Below are 25,422 nucleotides of genomic sequence, written 5' to 3'. Positions count from 1 at the left end.
CAAGACGACATTTAGTGCTAACAATGTTTGTTCTGGCCAGGCGTCGTGCCCAGGGATCCCGAAGTTCTTACTTTGAGAACAGTGGGCTCATATTGAAACTAAAAGTTAGTCGAAATAAACTGTTTTAACTATTTAACTAAGTATTTTCTATGTGTAAATTCATTTCAGCTTAGAGAAGATGAAGACTTTTTTACCAAACACTTTAAAATATATCTATTTTTTCCTATATTTTCAACCACTGTGCGCTGATTCCGCTGTTTACTTTGCACGCCGCCTTTGTGCTGATCCCGCGACCGAAGGAAACTCGAAGCCCTCGAAGATTTGGGGGAGTGGGGAGCCGAGCTGCTGGGAGCTGGGAGTTGGAGGAACCAGCCCTTCGGCTGTCGTTTCAAGGTTTTCTGGCGGGGGCTCCCAGCTCCTCCTCCTGCGCCGCACATCTTGTGTGCCGCGAAGTTCCCGGCATGCCGACCGCACATTTCGATGTCATTGAGGATCGCAGTGGATTCTCGCAGGCAGCGGCGATTGCATGACTGATGAATAGTTGCCCCACGAGGTGGCTGCAGCACTGGGGTCCACGAAAGATCAGTGAAGGGAAAGGAACTGAAAAGGGGGGGATGCCAGGCAGTAGAGCCTTCTGCAATTTTGCGTTAATTGGGGCGGGTGTGAAGCGAATGCGATGCTGTTTCCAGTGGCAGAAATAATGAAAATTATCCCTATTAAATGCGCCAATCATAAATCATATTTATGGCAATTGAAAGGCGGACTAAAGACTAGTCCCCCACCCAAGGAAGCACCATAAATTCTAAAACTAATTTCCAAGGGCAACCCTTTCGCTTCGACCATTTCCAAACTTTGGCAGCAACCCCCCCGAGGGACCATAACAAAATTAGCCCACTTTTGTTGTACGATTTTTTTTTGTGCAGCTTTCCACTTTTTTTTTCTCTGTTATTTTCGTGGCATTTTTAAATTGAATTTTAATTTCCTTGGAAGCCGTAGAAAAAACCCCGGCAGCTAATTTAAATTGAGACACATGCAGGCGCCAAATAATTAAAAGAGCCCTTTTCCTTATTCTTTTTTTTTTCTTGTGCCTTCTAGTTTTTCCCGCTTTTCCGCCTTTGTAGTCGTGATGCAGTACATTTTCCACATGAAATAACCACAAAAAGTGAGACATTTTTTTCGCATTGGAAATGGGTTAAATTTAATTGCTTTTGTCATTTGATTTGCATTTTGCCCTGTAAGCAATTTGTTTGTGGGCGGGGGGTTGGACAAAATGATCCCCAGAGTGTCGTCCATCAGGGAAAGTCTTTGTTGCCCAAGAAGAAGTCGTTTTTCAAAAATTTATTTTTATTTTTTTTGGGCTGTGTTCTTTTTTTTTTTTATTCGGCTTCGCGGCATAATTAGTCGGTGGTTGGAGAAGGGTTAAAGGTGGCCACTGTCAGCATTGAAAAACGTAGGCCATAAGTTTAGCTCCGGATTTCAGCTGGCCTCTGATTTATTGAAGGTCGCAGTTGGGGATCGAGGTCCTTCGGTTATCTTTCCTTGCAGACGAACCCTGAAATTGGGATCCCTCCTTTACAGCAGCTTTATTGTTCACATTGATCCGTGGTCGAAAAACAAACACTTTGATTCTTCTTCGATGAAATTGCGTATTCTACATGCAGTGAAAAATATATATTCTATATGTATTTAAGATTCCAGAAGAAATCACTTTTGGTAAACATAAATTTGACTTTTAATTATCATTATTTTTTTCAGTATAAGTTGCTTAATTTCGAAACCATTTCGTTATTTATGGCAATCTCTGAACCGAACTGAGCCAAGTCAGAACTTGACACTTTGGAGCATGGACTTTGTGTCACGATGAAATGGAGCCATATGCTTAGAGGAGCACGACTGGGGGATCGCGTGACAAAACATTTGCCGACTGGGATTTATAAGGCCAGAGAGCCAGAACAAGTGTAAATATTTGGAATAAATCATTCGAGAACGTCCGGGGGGAGCGGAGTCAGAGGGTGAGGGCTCCAATTAGCGGCCGGCGAGGATTCCAATCCCATATTCCAGTTCATCAGTTGCTGACGACCCCACACCGCCCACAGGGCATATATGTATGTACATACATGCATCATATATCTGCGACTTAAGATCTAAATACGCGGCGGTACTATTTTTAACGCACTCGCTGAGGGCGGAGAGGATCTCAGCTGGAGTCGGAACGTGATCTCGAGACGATAGCCCCATCACGATCTGCGATTAATCAGCCGGCAGCTGGAGATTCATCCTGGCTGAGAAATCACTTTTCACTACAATCGGTATTCGGGTAATTATGTGGGGCTCTCTGTTCTTTGGGATGTATTTTTTTAGGAAAAAAAATATATCAAGGAATTTTATTTAAATCCACAGAATTTCATGAAAATCTCAAAACATTTCGTTAGTATTTGCAAGCCTTTGGGAAAGTTTAGTATTTTTCCTAGGTAGCACTTAGTCTGCACGATCGTTAGCCAGATTGCAACTAAGTTGCATGAGGGGGCTGTCTGCCATCAGGGTTAAATAATTAAATGCCCATTGTGTGTGGTGGCTTGAAGAAGAGCAGAGTGGAATGGGATCTATCTGCACATGCCACCAGTCCGAGAAACCTCCTGCCTTACTTTAATTTCTGCTCCTTGTGACACACATAGATGCACATGGCACACACAGACCATAAAGTCTCTAAATGCTATGTGTACGCTGATGGGGTCTACCTACTGACACTGAATGCGGCCACAATTGTGTCTACTGCTCCGCCCCTCGATGCCCACTGCTCCCCTGATCTTTGCTCCTCCATGGAATACCCCTGACATGCTCCTGGTTCCTCTATCGCATTCTCCCTTTCAACGATCGTTGTGCAATCAGTGGAGCATTAAGTGCGATCGCCTTCGCTTTTGGCTGCTGCTTCTACAACGCTGGCTAAAGATATAGTGCAAGCAGCTCATAAATACTCTCAAATTTGGTACTACTTTGGTATTTTTATACCAAATGAAGCAACCTCCTCAGTTTCGGTGTGACCAAATTAATGTATGAAGCTTAGTATTTTTATGCTGAAATACTAAAACAGGGTAAGTGTTGTTCGAAGGGGACTACTATTATTTTGAGCGGATCTGTGGCCTTACTTCGGTTGCCTGTTGTTCCATTTTTATGCTGTGGCACGTAAAGCTGGAACATTCGCTCGCATCGGATCGTAAAAGTTTGGTACAAAGTTGGGTACATAGCCAGTTGCCTTGCTATATAAGGCGCGTATGTGGAATTCTGTGTTTGTGTGCGGGGGAATCTGCAAGTTGGCGCTGTTGTTGGGCACTAAATAAAAGCGAAACTTGTTTGCGATGTTATTTCGTTCCCCCCCCCCCCCCACAGTGCCCCTTCGCCCATTGTTCTTCCTCTTCTCGCAGTCTGCTGGTTGGGGCCTTGAATGGGATCCTGCCCGCAAACTTGAACTTGTTGGTGTGTGTGTGTGTGTGCGAAGAGTGCGGATGGAAGTGAGTCTTTCGCTGTCTCTTTCGACTGTCAGTCGAAAGAGCATGTACACTTGAGAAAAATATTGTATAAGCTTACGAATCAATTTGTTACAAATATATTTTTGAGCTACATTAATTTTACTACTATATTACTACTATATTTGAGGCTTTTTTAGTGGTTTTTTATATTTGGAATAAAGGTTTTTTTGTTCCCTTATTTCTCTGTGGTTTTTGTTTCTGTTTCTGCGATGATATCATGGCTGTATTTTTCTGAATGTGTGTGCCAGTCAGACAGTTGCTACTTCACTTTTTGTTCCCCGTCTTCTTATAATTCTTCACTGCGTTTTTTGCAACATTATCTCTTTATCAGTTGACAGAGAAGACCTTGAGACGCCTCGTTGCCCATTAAGAATCGCAGCTTAGAAGGGTTCCACGAGGGGATAAAAACACTTAAAAAGAGACAGCGAACAGGAAGCCCTCTGTTGCCCGACAAAAATTATAAATTAAATCAGTTTTAGCCAGTGCTAACTGCACACGCTCTTGTTATCCTTGTTCCCCCTTAAAGGTGCGCAAAGGAAACCCCAAAAAGGCAGACACCAAATTATAATTATAATAACCATGATGATAATGCAACCTTCCCACTGTCCACTCATCAGGGCTTTTGTATTTTCGGGGTTTCGGGGAAGCTCGCTCAGGTGAAACAGGTTGAGCGACAGCAAAAAAGGCCAAGAAATATGCATTCACAACATGGCAAGCACATATATTTGTATACCTGATTGTGGGCATAGTTGCACTGAAACAAATAATGCAAGCCAACTTCATAGTTGCATAAATAGTCGAATTTAAAACATATAGATGGGTGTATAAAAGTAAGTAGCATACAATTTATTAGCATGTAAACAGCACAACCAAAACCAAAGTGATTTATAATATTTATTTTTTAGTGCACAATAAGTACATATGTATTTGTGTACTGCCATTTTCACACACTTGAGGTTTTCTCATTTTTTGGACATATATATTTTTTATGACAACGACAATTTGACAGGCAGACGAAAGAGAAAAAGTTTTGGAAGAAGCGGAGCATAAAACAGAATTATCATAATTATCGAGACCTTTGTTTATGACAAACATCAGGAGCAGCTTGCGAATGCATGTGTCTGTATAAATTGTGTGAAGACATGTGTAGGGTGGAAGTGGAGCTCAATTTTGGGATCACTTTATGCCACTTCTCAGATGGTGCAGAAAAAATGAAAAAAAAAAAATACATATATATAAAGAAAATATATATGTTTCTCAACTACAATTTATACCCATTGCTAAATTTGGATTTTTGTTAAAAGTAAAGAAGAAATCTGCACCTGAAGTCATGCTTCGTTTGTTTTTAAAGAAGTGCAATGCATTCGGATTCTTCAAAAGCCCCTAAGTATGCTAATTTCATTAAAAAGAATCAACAGATCCGGCTTGTTGATTCGCTTCCTGGCGGAATCATTCACTTTTCCAGTGGCCAACAATTGTTGCCCGTCACTGGAAGCTATCTCCAAAATGAAGCGAATTAATCCTGGCAGTCATTAATCAAGACTCCTCGACTTTCCACACCAAAACTCTTTTCACTAACTGTTACTTTTGCTGACGGGTTCGGTTTAAATGAATTTTTTTTCCACACTTCATTTTCATTTATTCTGTGTCATGCTCTATCATCATTAAAACGTCCAAATCGCTTCCTTTGTGCCTCTATTTTTCGGCAACAATTTGCTTATCTGGATTCAACATCAACAGGCAGACACGAGGGTACCACAAAATACAGGTGACCATAATATACATACATATGTACATATATATATGTGGGTACATAGTACATACATATATAGGGGGTCTGTTGGTGGCCTGAAAACCACTTGAGCGTGTTTCCTTTTGACCAGCAAAGTTGGTTGTTTAACGTTTGCACTCTGTGGCTTTCATTTGTGCCAGCAGCCACGCCCCTAACCCCCTCAACACAAATCGCCCACCCCCTTTCCCACCTGCAGCATTTTCACACTCACTTCATTTAATTTAATTTGTGAGTATTTTTCGGCTGCCGCGACGAGAAAAAAACATTGTAAACTGATACGAGCTTAATGATGTCTTTGGTCCTAGTCGTGTGTTTTTAGGTGTCACTGCACTGGAAAAAAAAGTAATTGAAGCCTTAAAATAAAATTGGTTTAGTTTTGTAACAATATTTAATGCCATTTTAATTTGTTTTAGGTTTTTTTATAATATTTTGTTATCAAAAGTAATTTATTTATGAAATTTGATTCTGACAGCAACTTTTTCCAAAGTGCTTCCACCGCTATGTGTGCCTAAGCATTAATTAATTTTAATGAAGCTGTTGCTGATGTGCGTGTTAAGTATTCCAAATGACAGTCAAAAGTCCGATAATTTTGGTTTTTTGGGAGTGACAGTTGACAGCTTGAAATTGTGGCTTTTAGGGCTGCAGTTGGTTTTTTCGGAATCGTGGATGCGCATCGATAGCTGGGCAAATATCTGATTCGTATCTCACCCTGAATAGCCGCGATTCGGGATTACTCCTGGTTTTGGTCAAGTGTCGACGATAAGACAACCTTTGGCTTCTCGCATCTCTGCAAAAATTTCAAAAGGGGGGCAGGAGGGGCAAAGGCAGCAACGACGTAATCGAAAACCAGTTTTGCGGCTGGAATCATGTTCATTATAGGGATTTCTCCTTTGTGTATTTGTGTACATAAGGCTCTTAAAGTGGTTTGGCAACCCTTTTTGACACACAAACACCATTGCATTACGTGGAGTAAATGCAGTTTTTAACGAGGCACGTACACATGCCTGTTTAGATGCCACTTCGATGCATTTTCAGCTTTTTTTTTTGCTCGCTGCATTGCAATCACGCCGCTGTTGCATGTTGCATGATGCATGTGCGTGCCCCTTGCCACAAAAAGCAGGGTGGTTCACTCTTGATCTTGAGAGAACAATCGTTTCAAGGTTGCCCATGTATCTACTTAAATAATAAAATTTATATATCAGTTTGCAGCTTGTCCGCTCAAAAGAGTGTCCGTCAAAAAAGTTGTGTCACTTTTAAAAAGTGTGTGTCGACTTGAGGTACCCTCGCCAACTTTTAGTCAACTTGCTCCCAGCTATATATAACTCGATTTATGTACGAACTCTGACAGACTTTGTACATACATTGTTTATGCAATTCTCGTGACTCCTTTTGGTTATGTTTTATCGACTCTTTGTGGTTTTACATTCGCCTGGCTTTTTGCAGCTCCTGCTGTTATTGTTTATTCCGCTTTGGTAGCATTTATACAGCCGCTCCTCAGTGGAGTCCGTCCAAATGTCCGCTGCTCCTTAGACCTTGACCACTAACATAGAAAACGGGTCGAAACCGGTTGGCGGGCCAACTCGATTTGCACAATTGGCAGTCCTGCCTGCCCCTCTTGGTAACCGATCCCCATTGCATATATATATATGTATATATATGTATGTATATATGCGATTCAATTACCGAATCACACCCACGCAACTGGTAACTGCGATCCGTGGACTCGGCTAGCTGTCAAACAGCCAATTAATGGTCCAAACAATGACGGCCAATTGATGGACAGAGAGTGTCACAAATTAATGAAAACGATTTCTATTATCATATTTATACTCTACAAAACATAGGCTGTGTTAATTATTATAGAATTATTATAATCGCTTATAAATTTTTTCATGTTGCTGCTACGAACCATATGATTATTTCAATAAAAACTTGTAAAAATCGTATGCTAAAGGGTGTTTAAAGTTCCTGTTTGCCAATAGCTGCAGTTCACAATTTTTGTCTATTGTAATATGTATCCAGTGTTCGCACGAACCTCGGTTAGTCAGGTTTTGTGGGTGGGGATTACGGGCTGTGCATTTTAATTGATGCGGGATTATGGTTGCCACACAAGCCGCAAGAGGCGACCAAAGGGTTGCCGAAATTAATTACCAAAATGTTTGTTAATTTTCATAATTACAGGTCAGGCTGGCACGACTTTCCTTTGGGGGAGCGATTGGGATCGTGTGTGAGCGGAGGAGTCAGCTAAACAGACATTTGCCGCTCGATAAAGTGACTTAATAGCAGGCCTCGAGGAGCAGGGAGCAGGGTCTTCCGGAGTTGGGGTACCACCATATTCCGTATGATTCCCATTCCCCTCGAGATGACCTAATTCGCTTCTGTTCGAGGAACAAAGGCAACCTAAATACTTGTCATAATAAAAATTATTCAAAAACCGGCATGTGTGCATGGCGCTTCCTCCTTCTACTGATGGATTTTATTCCATTTTTTTTTTTTTTTGGAAACTTGAGCCCCTAATGTTGTTGGCAATCACGTGTTCCGACTTCGATTCACCTCGTATCATTTGACCCCTCTTCCATTCTGAATACGAGTATATAACCCCCTTTGGAGATCGAGCTAGAAGCAGATGCACGCATTTCTGATTCTGGAATCCGACCTTGTTTACTCTTCTTGGATTTCAAAACAACCCAACACTAATTGATGCCCAACTTGTTGATGAACTCTGCCCAAAATGGGAGCACAAAAGACGCACTCACTAAGCTCTTTGCGCGATTGAATATTTATTTGTTAATTGAACTGCTCCAAAGTTCTTCAGAGGTTGGTGAGGGCATTCTGTGAGGGGGTATTACAATTCGTTACACATCAGATTAACAATTGTTCTTAAGGACCACTTACAGCCAGATCGCCTAGGCCAGCATTTAGCTGCTTTATATAAGGGGCAGCTGCATCTGCAGCAGCGGCAATAGTCTTCGCACTCACGGCCTGCAAATCAAGTTTAATTAGTATAACTCATATGGAAATCATGAGATTCGTCGAAGCTTACTCCTCCTTTGGCTATAATAGAAGCACCATTGGACTAAAAAAATGTAGAATATTTTATTAATTCAATATTATAAGTTTTAAAACTTCACATACCGAAAGACTGCGAGCCTGAGGTGCGTTCGTCATCTGAACACTAAGACTGGTAATGGCATTCTATGAGCAGAAAAGAATGAGCTTATTCTTGGAAGTTTCCAACGGACTTTCCAGATCTGTTACTTACAGCCAAATCTCCAAGACCAGTGCCCACTCCACCCAGAACATTGCCCAAGAGATTGGTGGCCTCGGGTTGCATATAATCGTTATCCACTCTTAAACTAGTAAGGGCGTTCTGCAAGAATATTAAATATTTTAGGTAAACATCAAACAAATATAAATACAGTAGAATACAGCCAGATCACCCAAGGCGTTTCCCATGTCGCTTAGAATGTTCAAAGTGGTTGGCTGGACAAAATCCGATTGAGAGCTGGCCACAGCGTTTTCCAGTTGATGGATGACCTTCTCCCCAGCAACAGCCACTTGGGACACATCTCCCATCAGGGACCCAATGCTGAGAGTTCCAGCTCTTGAATTTTGGACCATCAAAACGATGGTGAAAAGGGTTAGAATTGTAAAAGACTGCATGTTATTGCTTTTCGTAATATCAGAGAATTACTGAGTCCCTTCTATTAGCAACACTACATTTATAGGCAATTCTTATCGTTTGGCTTATGTGGGAGTTAACGACTTCTTTGACGCCGCCAATAATAACGAATCACACATGAGTGTTTCTTGATTCCCAACTGTTTGGCGGTAAGTTTCGATTCTGATTGATGGCTCATTTGATTTAGTTTCAGGGTTTTCCTTACGGTATCTATAAAGTGATTTAATCTATAAACGACAGTCTCAAGTAGGTCCTAGTCACAGAAAGCTAAAAATAAATCGACTGCAAGCGTTCAGAAGTCAAAACAGAAATGTAAATGGATTTTCTAGAGATTTAGTGCTTAAAGTATGACAAGTGTATGGGTCATTAATTTGCTCGTTCATTTATTAGGACAAATGAGTAGAAAAGTAGAGAGAAACTCTAAAATATGGAATGGAAAATGTTGCTTGCATCATGTGCAACATTTCCAGCAGCATTAGCTACATCTCCAGCTACGTTTCCAGCGGCATTTGCAACATCTCCAGCGACATTTCCAGCAGCATTTGCAACATCTCCAGCGACATTTCCAGCGGCATTTGCAACATCTCCAGCGACATTTCCAGCGGCATTTGCAACATCACCAGCAGCATTTGCTGCATCTCCAGCTACATTTCCAGCAGCATTAGCAACACTTCCAGCAACATTTCCAGCAGCACTTGCAACATCTCCAGCAGCATTTGATGCATTTCCAGCAACATTTCCGGCGGCATTTGCAACATCTCCGGCCGCATTTCCAGCTGCATGCGCAACATCTCCAGCAGCATTTGCTGCATCCCCAGCTACATTTCCAGCGGCATTTGCAACATCTCCAGCAGCATTTGCCGCACTTCCAGCGACACTTCCAGCAGCATTTGCAGCATCATGCGCAACATCTCCAGCAGCATTTGATGCATCTCCAGCGACATTTCCAGCAGCACTTCCAATATCACCTCCAACCTTGCCGGCGTCGTGGAAAATGTGTCCAGCATCACTTGCAACACTAGATGCAGCACCTGCAGCATCGTGGGCAATAGTGCCAGCAGCACCAGCAACACTCGAGGCCACATTTCCAGCAGCATTTGCTGCACTTCCAGCGACATTTCCAGCAGCATTTCCAATGTCACCTCCAACCTTGCCGGCGTCGTGGAAAATGTGTCCAGCATCACTTGCAACACTAGATGCAGCACCTGCAGCATCGTGGGCAATAGTGCCAGCAGCACCAGCAACACTCGAGGCCACATTTCCAGCACCGCCGGCTACATCATGAGCTGCCTTTCCGGCCGACTCTGCTACCTTATTTCCCACTTTGGAAGCAGCGCCATCGGTGGAACAGGTGCAAGCACAGGTAACCGAAGGATTCTCGTTGCTACTTGTTAAATCACGCTTACTGACAGATTTCTGCGAAGAACAAAAGTAACATTCGATTGTGGAATATGCACCTACATATTTATCATTGTAAAAGATATATGTACATACCTTACTGGATTGATTGGCAGATTGGCTTGCCATGGCTTTGAGTTCTGCACTGGCTGCCTCTTCCTACAAAGAATTGAAAAATATTTGAAGAATTTTAAATTGCTTCTGTTCTTGTTTAACTTACCGCTTCCTGGGACACTTGATGTCCAAAGTTAATAGCGCTATTGGAAACCTCCTGTCCCAACAAATTGCCCTCATCTCCCAATTCGTGACCAAAAATGCTGCCATCCATTCCAAGTTCCCAACCGGAGGAGGCATTTTCCTACAAATGATGATATATTTCCAAAAATCAGGACATCCCTCAGATTTGTTAATTCTTACCGCTGCTTCTCCGTACTTCAAGCCGCTGTTGGCAGCTTCTTGGCCATATTGGATGACCTCTTGGCCTAATTCATTACCGAAATCGGAAGCATCCTGACCGATTTGGTTGGCCTAAAGTTTAAAATTCAATAATAGTGCTTTTCAAATTTCTCTTTATATTCAATTACCAAGGTGTTGGCCACACTTTTTGCGTTTGTCTCGTGTCCAACTAAGGAGATCACCAACAAAATACCGACTACTATTATTTTCATGTTTGAATTTGAAACTAAAGATAATTGCGAATTTTCCATACTTTATATACGAAAAATTTAGCACTTTTATCTAAGGTTCAAAGTTCTTATCTAAGAACCAATTTTGTGATCGATCCATTTCAAACACTGTTGCATTTTGACAATTATTTCCTCTAGTCTAGCAAAAAGCACGCAAAAAAGTGTGAGATAACAATGTCGATGTCTCCTAGGTCTGGTTTTTTTTATCTAGAAGGTGTCCGGCATTTGATTAAATACCCTAATTATGTTTTAATAACATCTAGCTAACGAAGTTGATGCACTTAAAATTTATGATTTAATCACCCTTCGGAAGCTCAAGTTCAAGAATATATCGTTAACATGTTTTGATAAGAAATGATGATTACCAACTCGCTCTTATCAAAATTAGAACAAAATCGTTTTGACTCTTGGGGTATTTTTTTTTTTTGTGAATGAATAAGCACTCAAAAGCTATTTTTATTATCAATGAGTAAACATTTCGGTCTGCTTGTTAGTAAGCAAATCTATAGATAGTAAAGTAGATTGTATCTACATATCTTCGCCTTTAAGCGGAAAGTACTTATAAGGATTGGGCATTCCATTGGGCAACAATCGCCTGCCAGTTCGTCGCATTTTCAGTTTTCTGACGAGTGTATTGTGATCCAAGAGTTTTTGGGGATTTCGGTAGTTGTTAAATAAAAAGTTTAAGAAATATTCCGGCTTCTTCTTTTTCTTGCCAATTTTAGGCGTTTGTTTTATCCCCTTTGGTAGTTGGTAATCAAATCGAATTTTAACATTTTCGGCTGGTTTGATGTTAAAAACCTTTTCATTGGGGTCTTCTAAATTGGACTGGAGAAACGGAATGGAATTTTATTTTTTAATGTTACACACATCAGACTTTATGGCTCACAAGATTTTTTTCCGTTTTTGTTGCGTCTAATAACTTTGCCTGCATTTCTTGAGCAAACAAGACTAAAAGGGTTAGATATACTAACAAGAGGGCTTTCATTCTAGAACTGCTCTAAAGTAAATAGGTTTTCAAAAGAGATTGTCTAGGAAATCAATTCGTTGCACTTAACATCATTTGTGTGTTTACAAATGTACCTATTTTTCATTATTTATTAACAATGTGTTTCGAATGAAATGCGTCATAATCTTGTGATTTCAGAAAATGATTTCCATATTGTTTCCACGCACTTTGCGTTTGGGTTTCGTTTTTTCTTGAATATATCTACTGAGATTTTCCTGAATAAAAAAAAAAAGAAGGTAAATATAAAATTCTAATATTTTTGTACATTAGAACTCACGAAGGCCTTAGAGATTTGCCTGGATTCCTTTCCACTGATTCCGCTGCCAAATTCGAAGAGCGCTTGCATATTTTCCATTGCATCCTCGATCTCCTTATCAATCGCAACAGCCTCAGGTGACTCATCTGAGTCGTCATTATTCAATAGTCCTGGTTGGGGAGCAATCAGCAGCAGGAGCAGAGCCACTATCACCTGCCCCATTCCATCCATTGGAAGCTTTGAACTCCAGTTGGTCGATATCCAATCCACTTAATTCCCGAATTATCCACGGAAACGCTTTGGGTAATCGCTTCGCTGCACTTCTCCAATCTCGGATCCTTCTCCCCGAGAATACAGCCAATGCCAGCTGCTGTAGTTCGAAATGCAAAGTTATCGTTTTACGATGATTTTTATGCAGCCCGCCAGCGATTTGATAGAATTTGGATAAAATGATTCCCAGCACTTCCGTTGCGTGACATTTCGGGTGGTGTTCGCCTAATGTAAACAAGTTATAAAACGCTCGTAAAAGGCCAGTGCGAAAGCGAAACTATGGCCACATAAAAAGGCTATAAAACCTGGAGCTTCTGCTACCGCATTCTGTAAAAAAACAGGGAGTCGAGCGAAGAAGTGCAAAATGCTGAAATCGTAAAGCAACAACCTCAGGACCTCGTGACCTCAGAAGGGGGTCAATGGCAAAGAACGGGGGAGGTTTGAGTCAAAGGTGACCCGTGCCCCCCAAACTCTCGTTATCGCAAAATCAAACTGCGTTTGTCAATGAATTAGAATCGCTTCGCTGGCGATGTCGCTCGTAAAGTATTTGCCTTTGTTATAGCATTTTAGCACATTTTACTACCTATACTAAATACGCAAATGACTAGAGTTTATTCCTCAGATTTTAGCTATTTTTTTGTTCGTGCAATATGATGTTAGTTGCTTTTTAAGCAACGCCCATGAATTGACTATGTTGATTTTCGTATTTGCAACCACTACTTTTTCAACTACCTTTTTTGAGACGAGTGTCGGCAACACTGCTGGAAAATCCACCCTAAAATTATGCCAATAATGCCACTACGCTCAACTTCAAGGCTCGCTATGTTGAAATTGCGCATTTGACAACGTGTGGGTACAGGCAGCGTGGCCGAGCGGTCTAAGGCGCTGGTTTTAGGCACCAGTCCGAAAGGGCGTGGGTTCGAATCCCACCGCTGTCACAGTTTTTTTTGCTCTTCTTTTTATCATTAGAAAATAATCTATGGTTGCTTATTTTTAAGCCATATAGGGATTTCTGAAAAAGATACCTTCGAAATTATATTCAAGCAGTGAATATACAGTGAACATAATTGTATGTTATGTATTTGGTGAACATATTTCTACTGCTGGAGTTCCAGTCAGTCAAATATTTTGGCGAAACCACAGAGATTGCGCGCTCAAAGGCAAATTTAAAACTGAACTACTTATGAGTAATTGTTATTAATTGTACCATATTTTTCTCTCGTATTTTAAGTGTCTTTTCGTGGACTTGTGTAAGTGGACTTTTCGAAGACAACAAAAATTATGAATTGTTTGCATAAAAAGAACCACAAAACCTAAACCACCATTGTAAACCACCAAGCCAATAAGAATGGAACATACTGTATTTAGCGCTGAAAAACTGAGACTAATCACAAACACAATTACGGGGGTTTAATTACTCAAATACCAATTGTTCTATTTTTAGAAAAAAAAATGTACATTTTTTGTTAAGAACCTTTTATTTTCTAGACGGCGCTTGGCGCCTCATTGCGGCAGCGTGGCCGAGCGGTCTAAGGCGCTGGTTTTAGGCACCAGTCCGAAAGGGCGTGGGTTCGAATCCCACCGCTGTCAGGTTAATATTACTTTTTTTTCCTCATTTAACAGCAGGATGCTGCGTTTCTTACATATTCCACGCCTAATTAGACCTCGCAGAACGGAACTTCTGAACCCGTGGCCTGTTTTTCCGGAACACAAAGACTCCGTTTATCTGGTGCTGACATTTTCCGCGTGCTGCCTTTCAACTTTTCCGCGTGTTCAACCCTTTTGCGGTAACATGTTGATCCCCTTAACAACCCGCAACGCAAGGGAAATGCCAGGAAATTAAAGGGTTTGCCTTGCTTTTTGAGCCGTTGAAACCAAATGGATAAAAGTATCAAATGTCCGAAATGTATCCCGTGGTTATTTCCGGCCACCAACTGACTTTTAAATACCGCAAAGATTGTTACTGAAAGATAGCCCACTGAAACATTGGGTTTTGTGCGCAAAAAGCTGATTCAAAGCTCATTTACAAGATACACGGAGAAAGAGAAAATATAATTAACAAATGTAATGGACATATATTTTAAAATAGCATGTATCTATTGAGGTCTATGGTGATTTGTTGTTATATCAATTGCCAAATAATATTTTTCTTTTCTAGAGGTTTTGTATTTTCTTTTTTTTTTTTCCTTTGCTTATGGAAATTTTTCAATCTTCTTCGCATTGGGAACTGGTTTACAGCACCTTGTTAGCTGGTAAATCACCAGGCGTTCCGGGGAATGACATAGTGTGTTCTGCCGGTGGATTTTGCATGGCATAGTTGATATATATCATTTACGAGCACGGTTCTCTTGCAGATGATGCATGACAAACGGGCAAACCCCTTTAAGGGATGCCAGTGCCTAATTACATGAAATGCCCTCGCATTGGTCACAATTTAATAAAACTTTATATATTTTAGAACATATCTATTGGGTGAGTAACCTTTGTAGATTTGGACCGTTTCCTGTTTACCAAATATTTATGACGTGTAGAGGAATTCCTAACTGTCGTCATTGATTTGAGGTCTTCGGCTTCGCAAGTTCGTTGCACCCAAAAGATAGGTTTTCCTAACCATAAACTCGGAACTAAGAACCTTCGGGGTCACCTAGTGATACGCATCTTAAAGATACAAATCGCATAGTACTAGCCACTAGATTTGAAGATTAAACCGCAGATTGAAACGCGGAGAACAGTGGTGCTCGATTGTTAAACCCGGTACTGTAGGATTCCGATCGAGAACCGATCGAGAGATCTCGGTTCACGAAGCTGAAGCTGCGGCTATAAAAAGCTTTGAGCAACTTCAGCCATCTCACAGTAAGGGTTATCGGGTCAGCTGGAAACGATCGCAGTCGCAAGTTAATTAAATAAATTCAATTATTAAAATAGCAGCAAAATGAAAGTGTTCGCGGCGGTTTTTCTTTGCATTCTGATTGCCCACGAGGCCAAAGCCCAGTGTGAGTGTTTGCCATTGAAAAATTCCCAAAATCGTGGGAAATACGCACAAGTGCGAGGAAGTCAAGTGCATTTCTAATTAAGCCGGTTCGACAAGCTCATTTGATTCGGTATTTGTATCAAGAATTTAAAGTGGGCAGTTCCCCAAAAAGTGCTTTAAAATCACTTTAAAAAGACATTCAAGCGATTATCCAATAATGACATCAAATGAATTTTATATAATAAAGAAACCACTATTAGTTTTCAAGGCACACTTATAATATTTTTTTTATTTTAAATTGCATAACTAATACAAGGTGTTTCTTTAAGTGTGCCTTGATCAATCTGTGCAGTTTGGGGCAACATCACCTTTCTGAACCGCAAGAATGTCAGAAAAGTGGCGCGCGCATTTAGGGGCATCCCCTGCAGAACCTGATTGCAATGTTTTTATCTCCTCAGCAGATTCGAGGTGCCTGAATCCCAATCAAACCCCTGGACTTTGTGTGCTCATTAATGAATGCCAGACACTCTACTCCGTGCTGAAGCGGGCCACTTTGACTGATCAGGAGAAGAGCTTCATCAAGTCCTCGGCCTGTGGAAGGGGCAGCAATAATCAGCCCTATGTTTGCTGCACCCAGGATACCGGCTATGTGAGGATCCAACGCCAGGATCGCACCTTTCCGGACTACGGTGCATTTGGCGGTGATTGGGAGGAGGAGCGGCCACAGAGTTTCGTTTTTCCCAGACAAGAAAGACGTCCCTGGAGCTTTGGCAACCAGCCAGCCACCAGCAGAACACCTTTTCGAAAATCATCGACTAGCGATGGCTCCAGCTTACTACCTCAGCCTCCATCCTGCGGGGGAGTGGGTATTAGGAACAGGATTTACGATGGCCAGGACACCGATGTGAACGAGTTTCCCTGGATGGTTCTGCTGGAGTACCGCAGGCGATCTGGAAATGGTCTGTCCACCGCCTGTGCAGGATCCCTCATCAATCGGCGATATGTCCTCACAGCTGCGCATTGTTTGACTGGCAGGATCGAACGGGAAGTCGGAACACTGTGAGTATCTAAAGTGGGTTTTTAGATGTCAAAATGGGGATTTTTTTTATTGAAAAGAGGCAGGTCAGGGCGCATTAAATTAAACATTAATTGGTTTTTGTGGTTAAAACAAAAGATACAAAAGATTTCATTTCAGTTTATGCACTTTATGTAAATCCCTAAACTTATTTCTAATCTCTTCGAAAAATTTCCAGAGATTCTAACCACAAGTTCATCCAGACATACCCATGTCACAGCAAGGGGAATTTTTCCGGTGATCTGCTTTGAGAATCTCTAGAAGATCAGTCCGCACAAGTGTCATGGAAAACTTCCTACTAATATCTTTAAGATATTAGTTTCGCTTAGAGATCCCACAAGATTTACTAACTGATTGTTGATGTTTGCGACTTAAGCATTAGGGGAATTACTATAGATCTGACCCACCGATTCATGAATGGGCGCCAGATCGATAGAATGATGAATCAAGTTTTAGTTATACGTATGCTAAGATCTACTCTCCAATCCAGTTTCTCGGGTTGGGCGAAAGTCATCGCTTATTCACGCTTGTTTGTCCGATAATTCTGCGAAACGGGCTGAATTCTCCGGCTAAGTCGGCTAACGAGGCCAAAGGGATCCCCAGGCTTGGATCTGGCCAATATTAATTAGACTGTGCTTAGCCGCTTGCTAACTTGTTTCGATGATTCACAGACCCGGGGCGTTCGGGTTCTCAATTCGCTTCGCTCTCGATTCTCCATTGACCAAGCACCAATTAGCGCTTTAATTCTAGTGTTTAATGGCTTAAATGCTCATTAATTGTTTTCGGCTTGTTTCTCATTTGCTTTAGTGTGTCGGTGAGACTGGGCGAGCATGACACTCGCACCGCTGTGGATTGCCCCCCAGGTGGAGGAAGTTGCTCGCCGGAGGTCCAGCGTTTGGGCTTCGAGGAGATCCGGGTTCACGAAAGATACAGCGAGAAGGCCTCCAATCAGGTGCACGACATTGGTCTCATTCGCATGGAGCGCAACGTCCGCTACTCGGACAACATTCAGCCCATTTGCCTGCCCTCGTCTGTGGGCCTGGAGTCGAGGCAATCCGGCCAGCAGTTCACCGTGGCCGGCTGGGGCCGTACTCTGAAGATGGCCCGCAGTGCTGTGAAGCAAAAGGTGACGGTCAACTACGTGGATCCAGCCAAATGCCGCCAGAGATTCTCGCAGATCAAGGTGAACCTGGAGCCCACCCAACTCTGTGCCGGCGGACAGTTCCGGAAGGACAGTTGCGACGGAGACTCCGGCGGACCGCTGATGCGATTCCGCGACGAGTCCTGGGTCCTCGAGGGCATCGTATCATTCGGCTACAAGTGCGGACTGAAGGACTGGCCAGGAGTCTACACGAACGTGGCTGCCTACGACATCTGGATCAGGCAGAATGTGAGGGCTTAGGTCCCGAATTCAAACTGAATGTTCAAAACAAAAATTGTGATCTTTAGCACTCTTAGATTAATATAGTAACTAACTTAGATTTTAGTAGACATAAATATTTATTAATGCAAATACAAGTTTTAAATCTGATATACTGACATATTATTAGGTAATATAATTAGCATTTTATATTGATATCACCCCAACGAGGTGGCTGACCTGGTCAGAAAACCTTTGGATTTCCCAACAGAATGCGATACCTTCAAAAAGCACGGATCCCAATGACATTGCCACCGCGCTTTAATTGGCGGATAATTCGGCGCCAGAAAACCACAAGAAAACTTCCGGTTTGCGGCAGGTGTGTATTGTTTTGAGCCGTGGACTTGGACTTTGGCCAAAACAAAGTGGCTGAGCTTTGCCCAACCGCCGCCGCCTAAAAGTGTGCAATCCATTCACGAGAAGCTTTTACCAGCCAAGAGCCAGACTCTCGCCTTGAACGAAAGTGAAACCAGCTGGCCAGCTGTGTCGGTTATGCAATATATATTATAACCGGACCAGCCGGACGATCGGTATCGGTCGACCTGCCGACTACTGCACTTTTGGACTCGTTTTTTCGCCGCCTAAGTGGGGCGGGGGTGTCGCATTTGTTGACACCTGAGTTGGAGCTTTGAGCTGGTAGACTAAAGACCGGAGACTGGAGACTGAAGACTGAAGACTGAAGACTGAAGACCCGGGGCTCTTCGGCTCTTCCGACTTTTCGGGGTCTTCGGCTTTTCGCTTTTTGGCACTCCGCTTATACAAACTGCGTTGCCATTCAGTTTCGGTTCGTAAGCCTTTGCCGCCGCTTCTTCTTGCCAGACGATCGGATTTGGATTTGGATTGCATCTGTTGTAGCGGTTCAAGATCACTTATAGATACTATTACCCATGCTCGGTTCGGTTCTGCGACTATGGATACTCTTCGGCTGTTTCTACCGCTTCTTGGCTCTGGCCGAGGTCCTGCAGGAGTGCGACATTCCCAATGAGACGAAGAGGGGAGTTTGCCTGGAGGTCAGCAGGTGCAAGGCGTATCTACAGGTGCGGAATGCCACCAATTTGCCGGCGGAGAAGGTTAATTTCCTGAAGAAGGTGCAGTGCGAGGTGGAGCAGCAAGTGTCGGAGGCGCAGGGTTCGTACGAATCACTGGTTTGCTGCCCGGCGAATGGCCAGGATTACCTATTTCCCGTGCTACAATTCTCTAAGTTCGAGTACCGAAGATTTCTGGATGTTACCGCTCGATTCAAGCGGAAGAAACTCAAGCGGCGCATTCAAACGGTGGAGCCAAGTTCGGGATTCAATTTACTCAATGAGTGCGGCAAACAAGTGACTAATAGGATTTACGGAGGGGAAATCGCCGAACTGGATGAGTTTCCTTGGCTGGCACTGCTTGTCTACAACTCGAGTGAGTCTAATTAAGTGTTACAAAAGTGTTTATTTTCATTTCCTTTATTTTTTCAACCATTTTTTTTTTTAAATATTTTTAGATGACTACGGTTGCAGTGGAGCCCTAATCGATGATCGTCATATCCTAACAGCTGCCCATTGTGTTCAAGGCGAGGGAGTTCGTGATCGCCAAGGATTGTGAGTTGAATTTAAACCAATTTATGTTTAAATATTCAAACAAAGAATTTTACAATCCGTTTAGAAAGCATGTGCGTTTGGGCGAATTCAACGTGAAAACTGAACCCGACTGCATCGAGGAGCCAAACTATTTGAGCTGTGCAGACGCCGCTTTGGATATTGCCTACGAAAAGATCCATGTGCATCCGGAGTACAAGGAGTTCTCGAACTACAAGTACAATGACATTGCCATTATCCGGCTAAAGCATCCCGTGTCCTTCACTCACTTCGTCATGCCCATCTGTTTGCCCAACAAATCCGAGCCACTGACATTGGCCGAGGGCCAGATGTTCTCCGTTTCCGGATGGGGTCGCACGGATTTATGTAAGTATAAACCAGTTATAAGAATTATTATATCATATCTTGAAGCTATGATATATTCCTCTATGTTTTAAAGTGGAAAATCCATGCCAAAGGGGAGAACAATAATGTTTACCTCTTCATTAATGGAAGTTTTTGAAAACCAAAACATGGGACTTTCCATAGTTGCTGTCTAATGGGTTCATTCAGCACGAAAGTCTTGTGTTTGTACAATGTCTGTGGAAAATATTCCATTCACTATATAATATATGATTTACTTTATTGCAGTCAACAAGTACTTCATCAACATTCATAGTCCCATCAAGCTAAAGCTGCGCATTCCGTACGTCTCCAATGAGAACTGCACCAAGATTCTCGAGGGATTCGGAGTGCGATTGGGTCCCAAGCAAATCTGTGCCGGCGGAGAGTTCGCGAAGGACACGTGTGCCGGCGACTCCGGTGGACCTCTGATGTACTTCGATAGACAGCACTCCCGGTGGGTGGCCTACGGCGTGGTCAGCTACGGATTTACACAGTGCGGTATGGCCGGTAAGCCGGCTGTTTATACTAACGTGGCCGAATACACGGACTGGATCGACAGTGTTGTGCAGCAGAGGAAAAAGAGCCAACAGACGCAGGACAAAATGGCTTGACGTCAGATTTCTTTATTCTGCGAAAGGAACAATTGGCGCCTAATTGAAGCGGGCGGGATTCCGATTCAGATATGTTTACCTCTAACATACTTGTATCTACCGTATTTGTACATATTTTGCTAATTATCTAACAGCCATCAACTATTTGGTTAAGCGTGTGAGTGAATGAGTGCGGAATGTGGAGTGCCTGTGCGAGTTAACAAAAGTCTGAAAAACATGTTTCTATTTAAATAAACTACTGAATATTTACCCCGTCGGTGGAGTTTAATTGAAATGAGCTGCTGTTGAAGATTGCCGCTGACTCAGCCGGGAAATTGTAACTCTAAACTGCCGGAAAATAGTCATTTTACTTCTGTTACATGTAGAGCAGCTGAAATTTGTTGTGATTCAACGTTTGAGAATGATTACTTCTCGAAAATGTAGTCAGTTCATTGAACTTGTCATCATTATGGCTTATGACTGAATCAGTCTGTTCATTCATTGGTGTCATAAGTTTATGTATGAATATGATGTATATATGTATTTATTTCTTCAAGTATCTTTTCAATATCAGCTGTATAACAGCTGTTTGTCCGCTTGGCCAGCTGCTCAAACCCGCCGATGCAGTGAGTCTTGGGTTTGATGTCGTCATTGATTGCCACACTTTGCTTTCACCCGCCATTCGCGTGCACTCAAAACGAGGCTTAAAAAGCATAAAAAAAAAAAAAATGGTCAACTCGCAAGTCGAGTGATGCAATGGCTGCCAAAAACACAAGCCGTGTCCAAAAGTCAGCCAAAATCGGTGCCCAAATCGATGGCAGGCCCATTCATCAGGCCTGCCTGGGATCCGAAAATAGCCAGAAGCCCAGAAAAGAGCGCTCCATGTGCCATTTGTATGCGATGCGCAGGTGTTGTGGCCAAGTGCCGAGTGCCAGTGGGCCACTGACCAAAATTGGCCAAAAGCGAAACAGAAAGATACGAACGAACCGAAAAGATTCGAACAGATGGATTTGAGTTTGAATTTCGAGGGGCGACTACTCATCGCGAGTGCGTCATGGAGTGAAAGTGAACTTGACTCTTTGGCGGGCTGCATTTGATTTAGTGCCCCCAACCGGTGATTATGATGTGTGCATTAATATTCATGATGTTTATCAGCTGGCGACGACACCTGCTCGAAAACCAGATCCAAGACTTTGGGGCGCCGTTCATTCATACATACATATGCTTGTGCAGCTCATTATCGGCTTTTTTTTTTGCCGATTTCTGTTAACCTTGAACCACATATGTATATACCCATTAAAACTCACACTCGCACAAAATAGATTTTGATTTGGGAATTGGCAAACATGCGTGACATTGAAAAGCTTCGATTTTCGCGGAACGGTCAGCGAGAAACTGGGTGAAATGATAACCGGTTTTCAGTCTGATCACAGCCTTAATCGATCTTTAAACTCGAAATGAAATGAAATCAACATTAACAACTTTTCTGAATTAAGCTAGAATAATACATAGGTTATCTACACAGATGGAAATGTATTTAAAATGGCTATATTATTTGTATTGTTTATGCTGTTTTTTTTTTCAACCTTGACCCAATGTATCACACTGTATAACCAAAGACACTAGAATAACAAGATGCGTAACGGCCATACATTGGTTTGGCACTATGCAGCCACTTTTTTGGTGACGGCCAAAATTACTCTCTTTCGGCTCACTCCCGCTGAGAGCGTAAGAAATCTAAAAATATAATTTGCTTGCTTGTGTGAGTAAAAACAAGAGACGAGAACGCGTATAAGTGTGCGTGTTGTGCTAGAAGACGATTTTCGGGCCGAAATCAATTCTGATCGAAGAAACGAATTTACATGGTACATATTAGGGTAGTTTTTGCCAATTTCCTAGCAATATGATAAAATAAAAAAATTTTTAAAAATTCGCGCCCTGAATATTATAATTTTAAAGCTTTTTAAATTTGTTTGTTAAAATCGCCGCTCGAATTAGCTACCGTTTACACATTTATATTTATGTTTAATTCTAATTTGTCTCTCATCTGACAATTTTTTAAAAGCGAAATATTTTTTTTGAAACACTTTTAATGTTAATGTTACATCATATTAAGTCAAATGATTTAATAAATATACTAAATAATTAAATATGCAATTAAATTAAATTGCAAAAGTAATATCAAAGACAATAGAATTATTCTAGTGTCTTTGCTTTGTTCATATCTTGAGGCACGAAGTGCGGACACAAGCACTCAACAATTGCCTTATTAATTTTTCACACGCCGCAACATGAATACTCTAATGACAAATATTCTTATATAAAGTCATTTTTGAAATTTATTTTTGTGATAATATGTACATAGATTTGGTTATTTCTAATCTAATTTCAAATAATAATAACGTTAAGGCAATGCAAAACAAGAATTTTTCGCATGGTGCCAATTGATCAAAAATAATATAGATTTAAAGCCAAAGAACTTCTAAAGTGAAGGGCATATTTTGTCAAATTTACAATGCATGTGAATACGTGTGCACACATACTGATGTCTGCTATCACTTTGTGCGTTGAAAAGAGCTGTTCGCTGTAGCGCTCTTCGCTCTCTCGCTCTCTAACAAAAATTCGAGAGAGCCTGGAGCCACCTCTAGAGCCACGGCCAAAAAATCGTGTGCCAAAAAATCGTATGGCGTTACGCATCTTGTTATTCTAGGGTCTTTGGTATAACCCTTTCTTTGTACTTTACTTCATTCATATTTTCAGATATTATCTGCACTTGCATTCAGTTTCTTTCAGAGATGCAAAGTATAAAGTTCTTGTAAATACGTATTGAAATATTGAATTTTTAAAACTTATTTGTATGCTGCACATCTGAAGAGCAGGCTTCAATCAAAACATCGGCCAACTGGCGACCGCAGGAACATTGAATGGCCAACTGGGCGGAGTAATTCGGTTACGACCACGCCCACCGGGCAATTATAAAGTCAATTTGAGCTACTTTAGCAGGGGTCCTGGCAAGTCCTGCGAAAGAGTACAAAGGCGTGTGGAGAGCGGAAAAGTCTTCTAATCAATTTACCAACGAGGCAACCCCTCAGAAGTTTGATAATTGCATTGGGCTGCGCTTTGTGAAAAGTTTGTTTTTCTTTTTTTTTGGCAGAGTGGGAAATTAGAAGGCCAGCTATAAAATTAGCCATATGGCGACGAAGGGGTTTTCCCAGGTAGAACCATTTTCCGATGCTTTGTTTTCTTTCCCCCCCACATAAAACTGGCAATTGCATTTCCATTTCCATTTAACGGCAGCTGAGACCCTCGACTATAAAACTTTATCGACTTGTTAACTGAGCTTCGTATCAATAAATGCCAACGTGCCACACAGACGTTGACATGCCATTAAATGTCAATGCCAAGTGCGTCTCAGGACACATATCCTGGATCCTTTATTCAATTTTTGCATGAGGACAAGGGTGCTCTACACCCCTCAAAGCCAAAAAAAATTGTGGAATTTGCAAGGGTAAGTGCCAGGCATTTGGGCCAAATTGTTGTATAAACTCAATGAAATTAAAATGCGAAAAAGAGGGAAATGCGAGTGCAAATAAATGAATGGAATGAAATAAAAATGGCAAAGTATCCGGATCGCTTTCATTAGTTAATGGATTGTCCGCAGAGCAGAGCACAGCATTCGCTGCTTATGAGATGAATGGATTTGAATACGTAGTCGTAGTGCTGCTCTCTCAACTGAACTCGCGATTAATTTATGTGCTCAAGTCGCCATAATAATACTATTCATTCTTAAAGTGCATTTCAAGTAAATCAGTCGCAATGAAAAGCTATCTGCTGCTGGGCATATTATTACTATATTATCTGTGCATTGATGGACGGAGTGCTGAGATCAAAGAGGTTAGTCTGATTTTCCATAAACAATAATTAAGTATCTCATTGAGTCTGTTTTTAGGAAAGCGACAATCCGAGCACAAATATACTTAGCACAACGCTTTCGAAAATTTCTCTGCAGGTAGAATTTGAGTGATTAATATAAGCATTAATAACAGTATCGTTCCTATAACTATAGAACATAACCCGTCTCAATAGATCAAGTTTGGGTGGACGCGTACAAACTGATCACTTGGGAAGAAATCGGATTTACCATCGGAGAAGAGTTCAAACTAGACGTCGAAGAACGAACAAAAATAAGCCCAAACATAAACATTCTCTATAGGAAGTAGCTTAAATAAAGATACTTTCATGATCCAAACTGTACTAGTAGCTACAAGTAGTTTTTAGTTAAACTTCTACACAAAATGTAGACCCATATCCCCAGAAATATGCAATTGCGAATTGCCTGGGACGCGACTGTACCCAACTGTGAACAACAGTGCAGTCATCCCACGCACGTGGCCACCAAATGAAGAGTAAATAAAATCCCAGTCCTGACTCCCAGGATCCTTCACATGCCATCGCCATAATCGCTGCTTAATGGGAAAACTGTCTCGCGATAATAATCATCATCACTGAATTTTTCCTTATACAGCAATAATCGCGCACGTGAGTCGAACGAAGGATGACTTTCGCATTATGAGAAAATTGTTATGTGCAAATTTGCATACGCCTGTGGCAACCCTCGCGAAAATCAAGCACTTGAACCCGCGTTCAATGTTTATTAAAAATTAGCAGCAAGCTGTTGGCAAATGAACGCACAAGCCGAAATTTATTTGCAAAATCAAGCAGACATCCTTCCGTTTAAATTCGTTTTTTTTTTTAAATATGATTGCCTGCAATTATGATTTCTTC

General features: G+C 41.7%; 6 protein-coding genes and 2 non-coding genes across 11 annotated transcripts, besides 1 other annotated feature; 5 read left to right on the top strand and 3 right to left on the bottom strand.

The window, feature by feature from the left end:
* Positions 1-8,076: 8,076 nt before the first annotated feature.
* Positions 8,077-8,992, bottom strand: CG18404 (uncharacterized protein). The gene is made up of 6 exons (NM_143529.3): positions 8,749-8,992; positions 8,582-8,689; positions 8,455-8,514; positions 8,363-8,395; positions 8,215-8,301; positions 8,077-8,151 (listed from the first exon to the last, which is right to left on the bottom strand). Exons 1-6 carry the CDS (start codon positions 8,980-8,982, stop codon positions 8,131-8,133), a joined length of 543 nt encoding a protein of 180 aa, NP_651786.1. The 5' UTR covers positions 8,983-8,992; the 3' UTR covers positions 8,077-8,130.
* A 351-nt stretch (positions 8,993-9,343) lies between these two features.
* Positions 9,344-11,246, bottom strand: CG9682 (uncharacterized protein). Of its 2 annotated transcripts, none has more exons than NM_143528.3 (5): positions 10,984-11,246; positions 10,817-10,927; positions 10,620-10,757; positions 10,496-10,558; positions 9,344-10,417 (listed from the first exon to the last, which is right to left on the bottom strand). In NM_143528.3, the coding sequence occupies exons 1-5, from the start codon at positions 11,065-11,067 to the stop codon at positions 9,422-9,424; spliced, it is 1,392 nt and encodes a 463-aa protein (NP_651785.4). In that variant the 5' UTR covers positions 11,068-11,246; the 3' UTR covers positions 9,344-9,421. The 2 variants fall into 2 exon arrangements, with proteins under 2 accessions (NP_651785.4, NP_001287607.1); NM_001300678.1 differs by having other exon boundaries at positions 10,984-11,085.
* Positions 11,247-11,512: 266 nt separating this feature from the next.
* On the bottom strand, positions 11,513-12,591 carry CG34299 (uncharacterized protein). 2 transcript variants are annotated; one of them, NM_001104509.3, is made up of 3 exons: positions 12,372-12,591; positions 12,262-12,309; positions 11,513-11,913 (listed from the first exon to the last, which is right to left on the bottom strand). In NM_001104509.3, the coding sequence occupies exons 1-3, from the start codon at positions 12,579-12,581 to the stop codon at positions 11,614-11,616; spliced, it is 558 nt and encodes a 185-aa protein (NP_001097979.1). In that variant the 5' UTR covers positions 12,582-12,591; the 3' UTR covers positions 11,513-11,613. The 2 variants fall into 2 exon arrangements, with proteins under 2 accessions (NP_001097979.1, NP_001247364.1); NM_001260435.1 differs by lacking the exon at positions 11,513-11,913 and having other exon boundaries at positions 12,132-12,309.
* An 887-nt stretch (positions 12,592-13,478) lies between these two features.
* Positions 13,479-13,558, top strand: tRNA:Leu-TAG-1-2 (transfer RNA:Leucine-TAG 1-2). Its single transcript has one exon. It is a non-coding gene; the product is annotated as a tRNA-Leu (tRNA).
* Positions 13,559-14,130: 572 nt separating this feature from the next.
* Positions 14,131-14,210, top strand: tRNA:Leu-TAG-1-1 (transfer RNA:Leucine-TAG 1-1). Its single transcript has one exon. It is a non-coding gene; the product is annotated as a tRNA-Leu (tRNA).
* A 1,260-nt stretch (positions 14,211-15,470) lies between these two features.
* On the top strand, positions 15,471-18,196 carry CG9733 (uncharacterized protein). 2 transcript variants are annotated; one of them, NM_001300677.1, is made up of 3 exons: positions 15,471-15,613; positions 16,053-16,650; positions 17,474-18,196. In NM_001300677.1, exons 1-3 carry the CDS (start codon positions 15,553-15,555, stop codon positions 18,066-18,068), a joined length of 1,254 nt encoding a protein of 417 aa, NP_001287606.1. In that variant the 5' UTR covers positions 15,471-15,552; the 3' UTR covers positions 18,069-18,196. The 2 variants fall into 2 exon arrangements, with proteins under 2 accessions (NP_001287606.1, NP_651784.2); NM_143527.3 differs by having other exon boundaries at positions 16,050-16,650.
* A 665-nt stretch (positions 18,197-18,861) lies between these two features.
* On the top strand, positions 18,862-20,906 carry CG9737 (uncharacterized protein). Its single transcript, NM_143526.2, has 4 exons — positions 18,862-19,487; positions 19,570-19,666; positions 19,731-20,029; positions 20,294-20,906. Exons 1-4 carry the CDS (start codon positions 18,974-18,976, stop codon positions 20,656-20,658), a joined length of 1,275 nt encoding a protein of 424 aa, NP_651783.1. The 5' UTR covers positions 18,862-18,973; the 3' UTR covers positions 20,659-20,906.
* Positions 20,907-22,251: 1,345 nt separating this feature from the next.
* Positions 22,252-23,355: a mobile genetic element.
* Positions 23,356-24,439: 1,084 nt separating this feature from the next.
* Positions 24,440-25,080, top strand: CG43448 (uncharacterized protein). Its single transcript, NM_001260434.1, has 3 exons — positions 24,440-24,531; positions 24,587-24,646; positions 24,704-25,080. The coding sequence occupies exons 1-3, from the start codon at positions 24,454-24,456 to the stop codon at positions 24,848-24,850; spliced, it is 285 nt and encodes a 94-aa protein (NP_001247363.1). The 5' UTR covers positions 24,440-24,453; the 3' UTR covers positions 24,851-25,080.
* Positions 25,081-25,422: the final 342 nt, after the last annotated feature.

The sequence above is a fragment of the Drosophila melanogaster genome, chromosome 3R (genome assembly GCF_000001215.4).
Source record: "Drosophila melanogaster chromosome 3R".
In the NCBI taxonomy this organism is placed as follows: domain Eukaryota; kingdom Metazoa; phylum Arthropoda; class Insecta; order Diptera; family Drosophilidae; genus Drosophila; species Drosophila melanogaster.
The sequence above is the reverse complement of the archived record's forward strand: the minus strand, read 5'-3'. Positions and strand labels throughout refer to the sequence as shown.

What these genes read in the sequence shown, in the direction of transcription:
- CG18404 (NM_143529.3), bottom strand. Translation starts at nt 8,982, where the DNA reads ATGCAGTCTTTTACAATTCTAACCCTTTTCACCATCGTTTTGATGGTC. An exon ending in ACGCCTTGGGTGATCTGGCT is followed by an intron (nt 8,690 to 8,748) that starts GTATTCTACTGT and finishes ATATTCTTGCAG; the next exon opens with AACGCCCTTACTAGTTTAAG. An exon ending in CTCAGGCTCGCAGTCTTTCG is followed by an intron (nt 8,396 to 8,454) that starts GTATGTGAAGTT and finishes ACATTTTTTTAG; the next exon opens with TCCAATGGTGCTTCTATTAT.
- CG9682 (NM_143528.3), bottom strand. Translation starts at nt 11,067, where the DNA reads ATGAAAATAATAGTAGTCGGTATTTTGTTGGTGATCTCCTTAGTTGGA. An exon ending in AAAGTGTGGCCAACACCTTG is followed by an intron (nt 10,928 to 10,983) that starts GTAATTGAATAT and finishes TTTAAACTTTAG; the next exon opens with GCCAACCAAATCGGTCAGGA. An exon ending in CTGCCAATCAATCCAGTAAG is followed by an intron (nt 10,418 to 10,495) that starts GTATGTACATAT and finishes TGTTCTTCGCAG; the next exon opens with AAATCTGTCAGTAAGCGTGA.
- CG34299 (NM_001104509.3), bottom strand. Translation starts at nt 12,581, where the DNA reads ATGGATGGAATGGGGCAGGTGATAGTGGCTCTGCTCCTGCTGCTGATT. An exon ending in GGCAAATCTCTAAGGCCTTC is followed by an intron (nt 12,310 to 12,371) that starts GTGAGTTCTAAT and finishes TTTTTTATTCAG; the next exon opens with GAAAATCTCAGTAGATATAT. An exon ending in AAACGAAACCCAAACGCAAA is followed by an intron (nt 11,914 to 12,261) that starts GTGCGTGGAAAC and finishes CCGTTTCTCCAG; the next exon opens with TCCAATTTAGAAGACCCCAA.
- CG9733 (NM_143527.3), top strand. Translation starts at nt 15,553, where the DNA reads ATGAAAGTGTTCGCGGCGGTTTTTCTTTGCATTCTGATTGCCCACGAG. An exon ending in CCACGAGGCCAAAGCCCAGT is followed by an intron (nt 15,614 to 16,049) that starts GTGAGTGTTTGC and finishes TTATCTCCTCAG; the next exon opens with CAGATTCGAGGTGCCTGAAT. An exon ending in GAACGGGAAGTCGGAACACT is followed by an intron (nt 16,651 to 17,473) that starts GTGAGTATCTAA and finishes CATTTGCTTTAG; the next exon opens with TGTGTCGGTGAGACTGGGCG.
- CG9737 (NM_143526.2), top strand. Translation starts at nt 18,974, where the DNA reads ATGCTCGGTTCGGTTCTGCGACTATGGATACTCTTCGGCTGTTTCTAC. An exon ending in ACTGCTTGTCTACAACTCGA is followed by an intron (nt 19,488 to 19,569) that starts GTGAGTCTAATT and finishes AAATATTTTTAG; the next exon opens with ATGACTACGGTTGCAGTGGA. An exon ending in GTTCGTGATCGCCAAGGATT is followed by an intron (nt 19,667 to 19,730) that starts GTGAGTTGAATT and finishes CAATCCGTTTAG; the next exon opens with AAAGCATGTGCGTTTGGGCG.
- CG43448 (NM_001260434.1), top strand. Translation starts at nt 24,454, where the DNA reads ATGAAAAGCTATCTGCTGCTGGGCATATTATTACTATATTATCTGTGC. An exon ending in GGAGTGCTGAGATCAAAGAG is followed by an intron (nt 24,532 to 24,586) that starts GTTAGTCTGATT and finishes GTCTGTTTTTAG; the next exon opens with GAAAGCGACAATCCGAGCAC. An exon ending in TTTCGAAAATTTCTCTGCAG is followed by an intron (nt 24,647 to 24,703) that starts GTAGAATTTGAG and finishes CTATAACTATAG; the next exon opens with AACATAACCCGTCTCAATAG.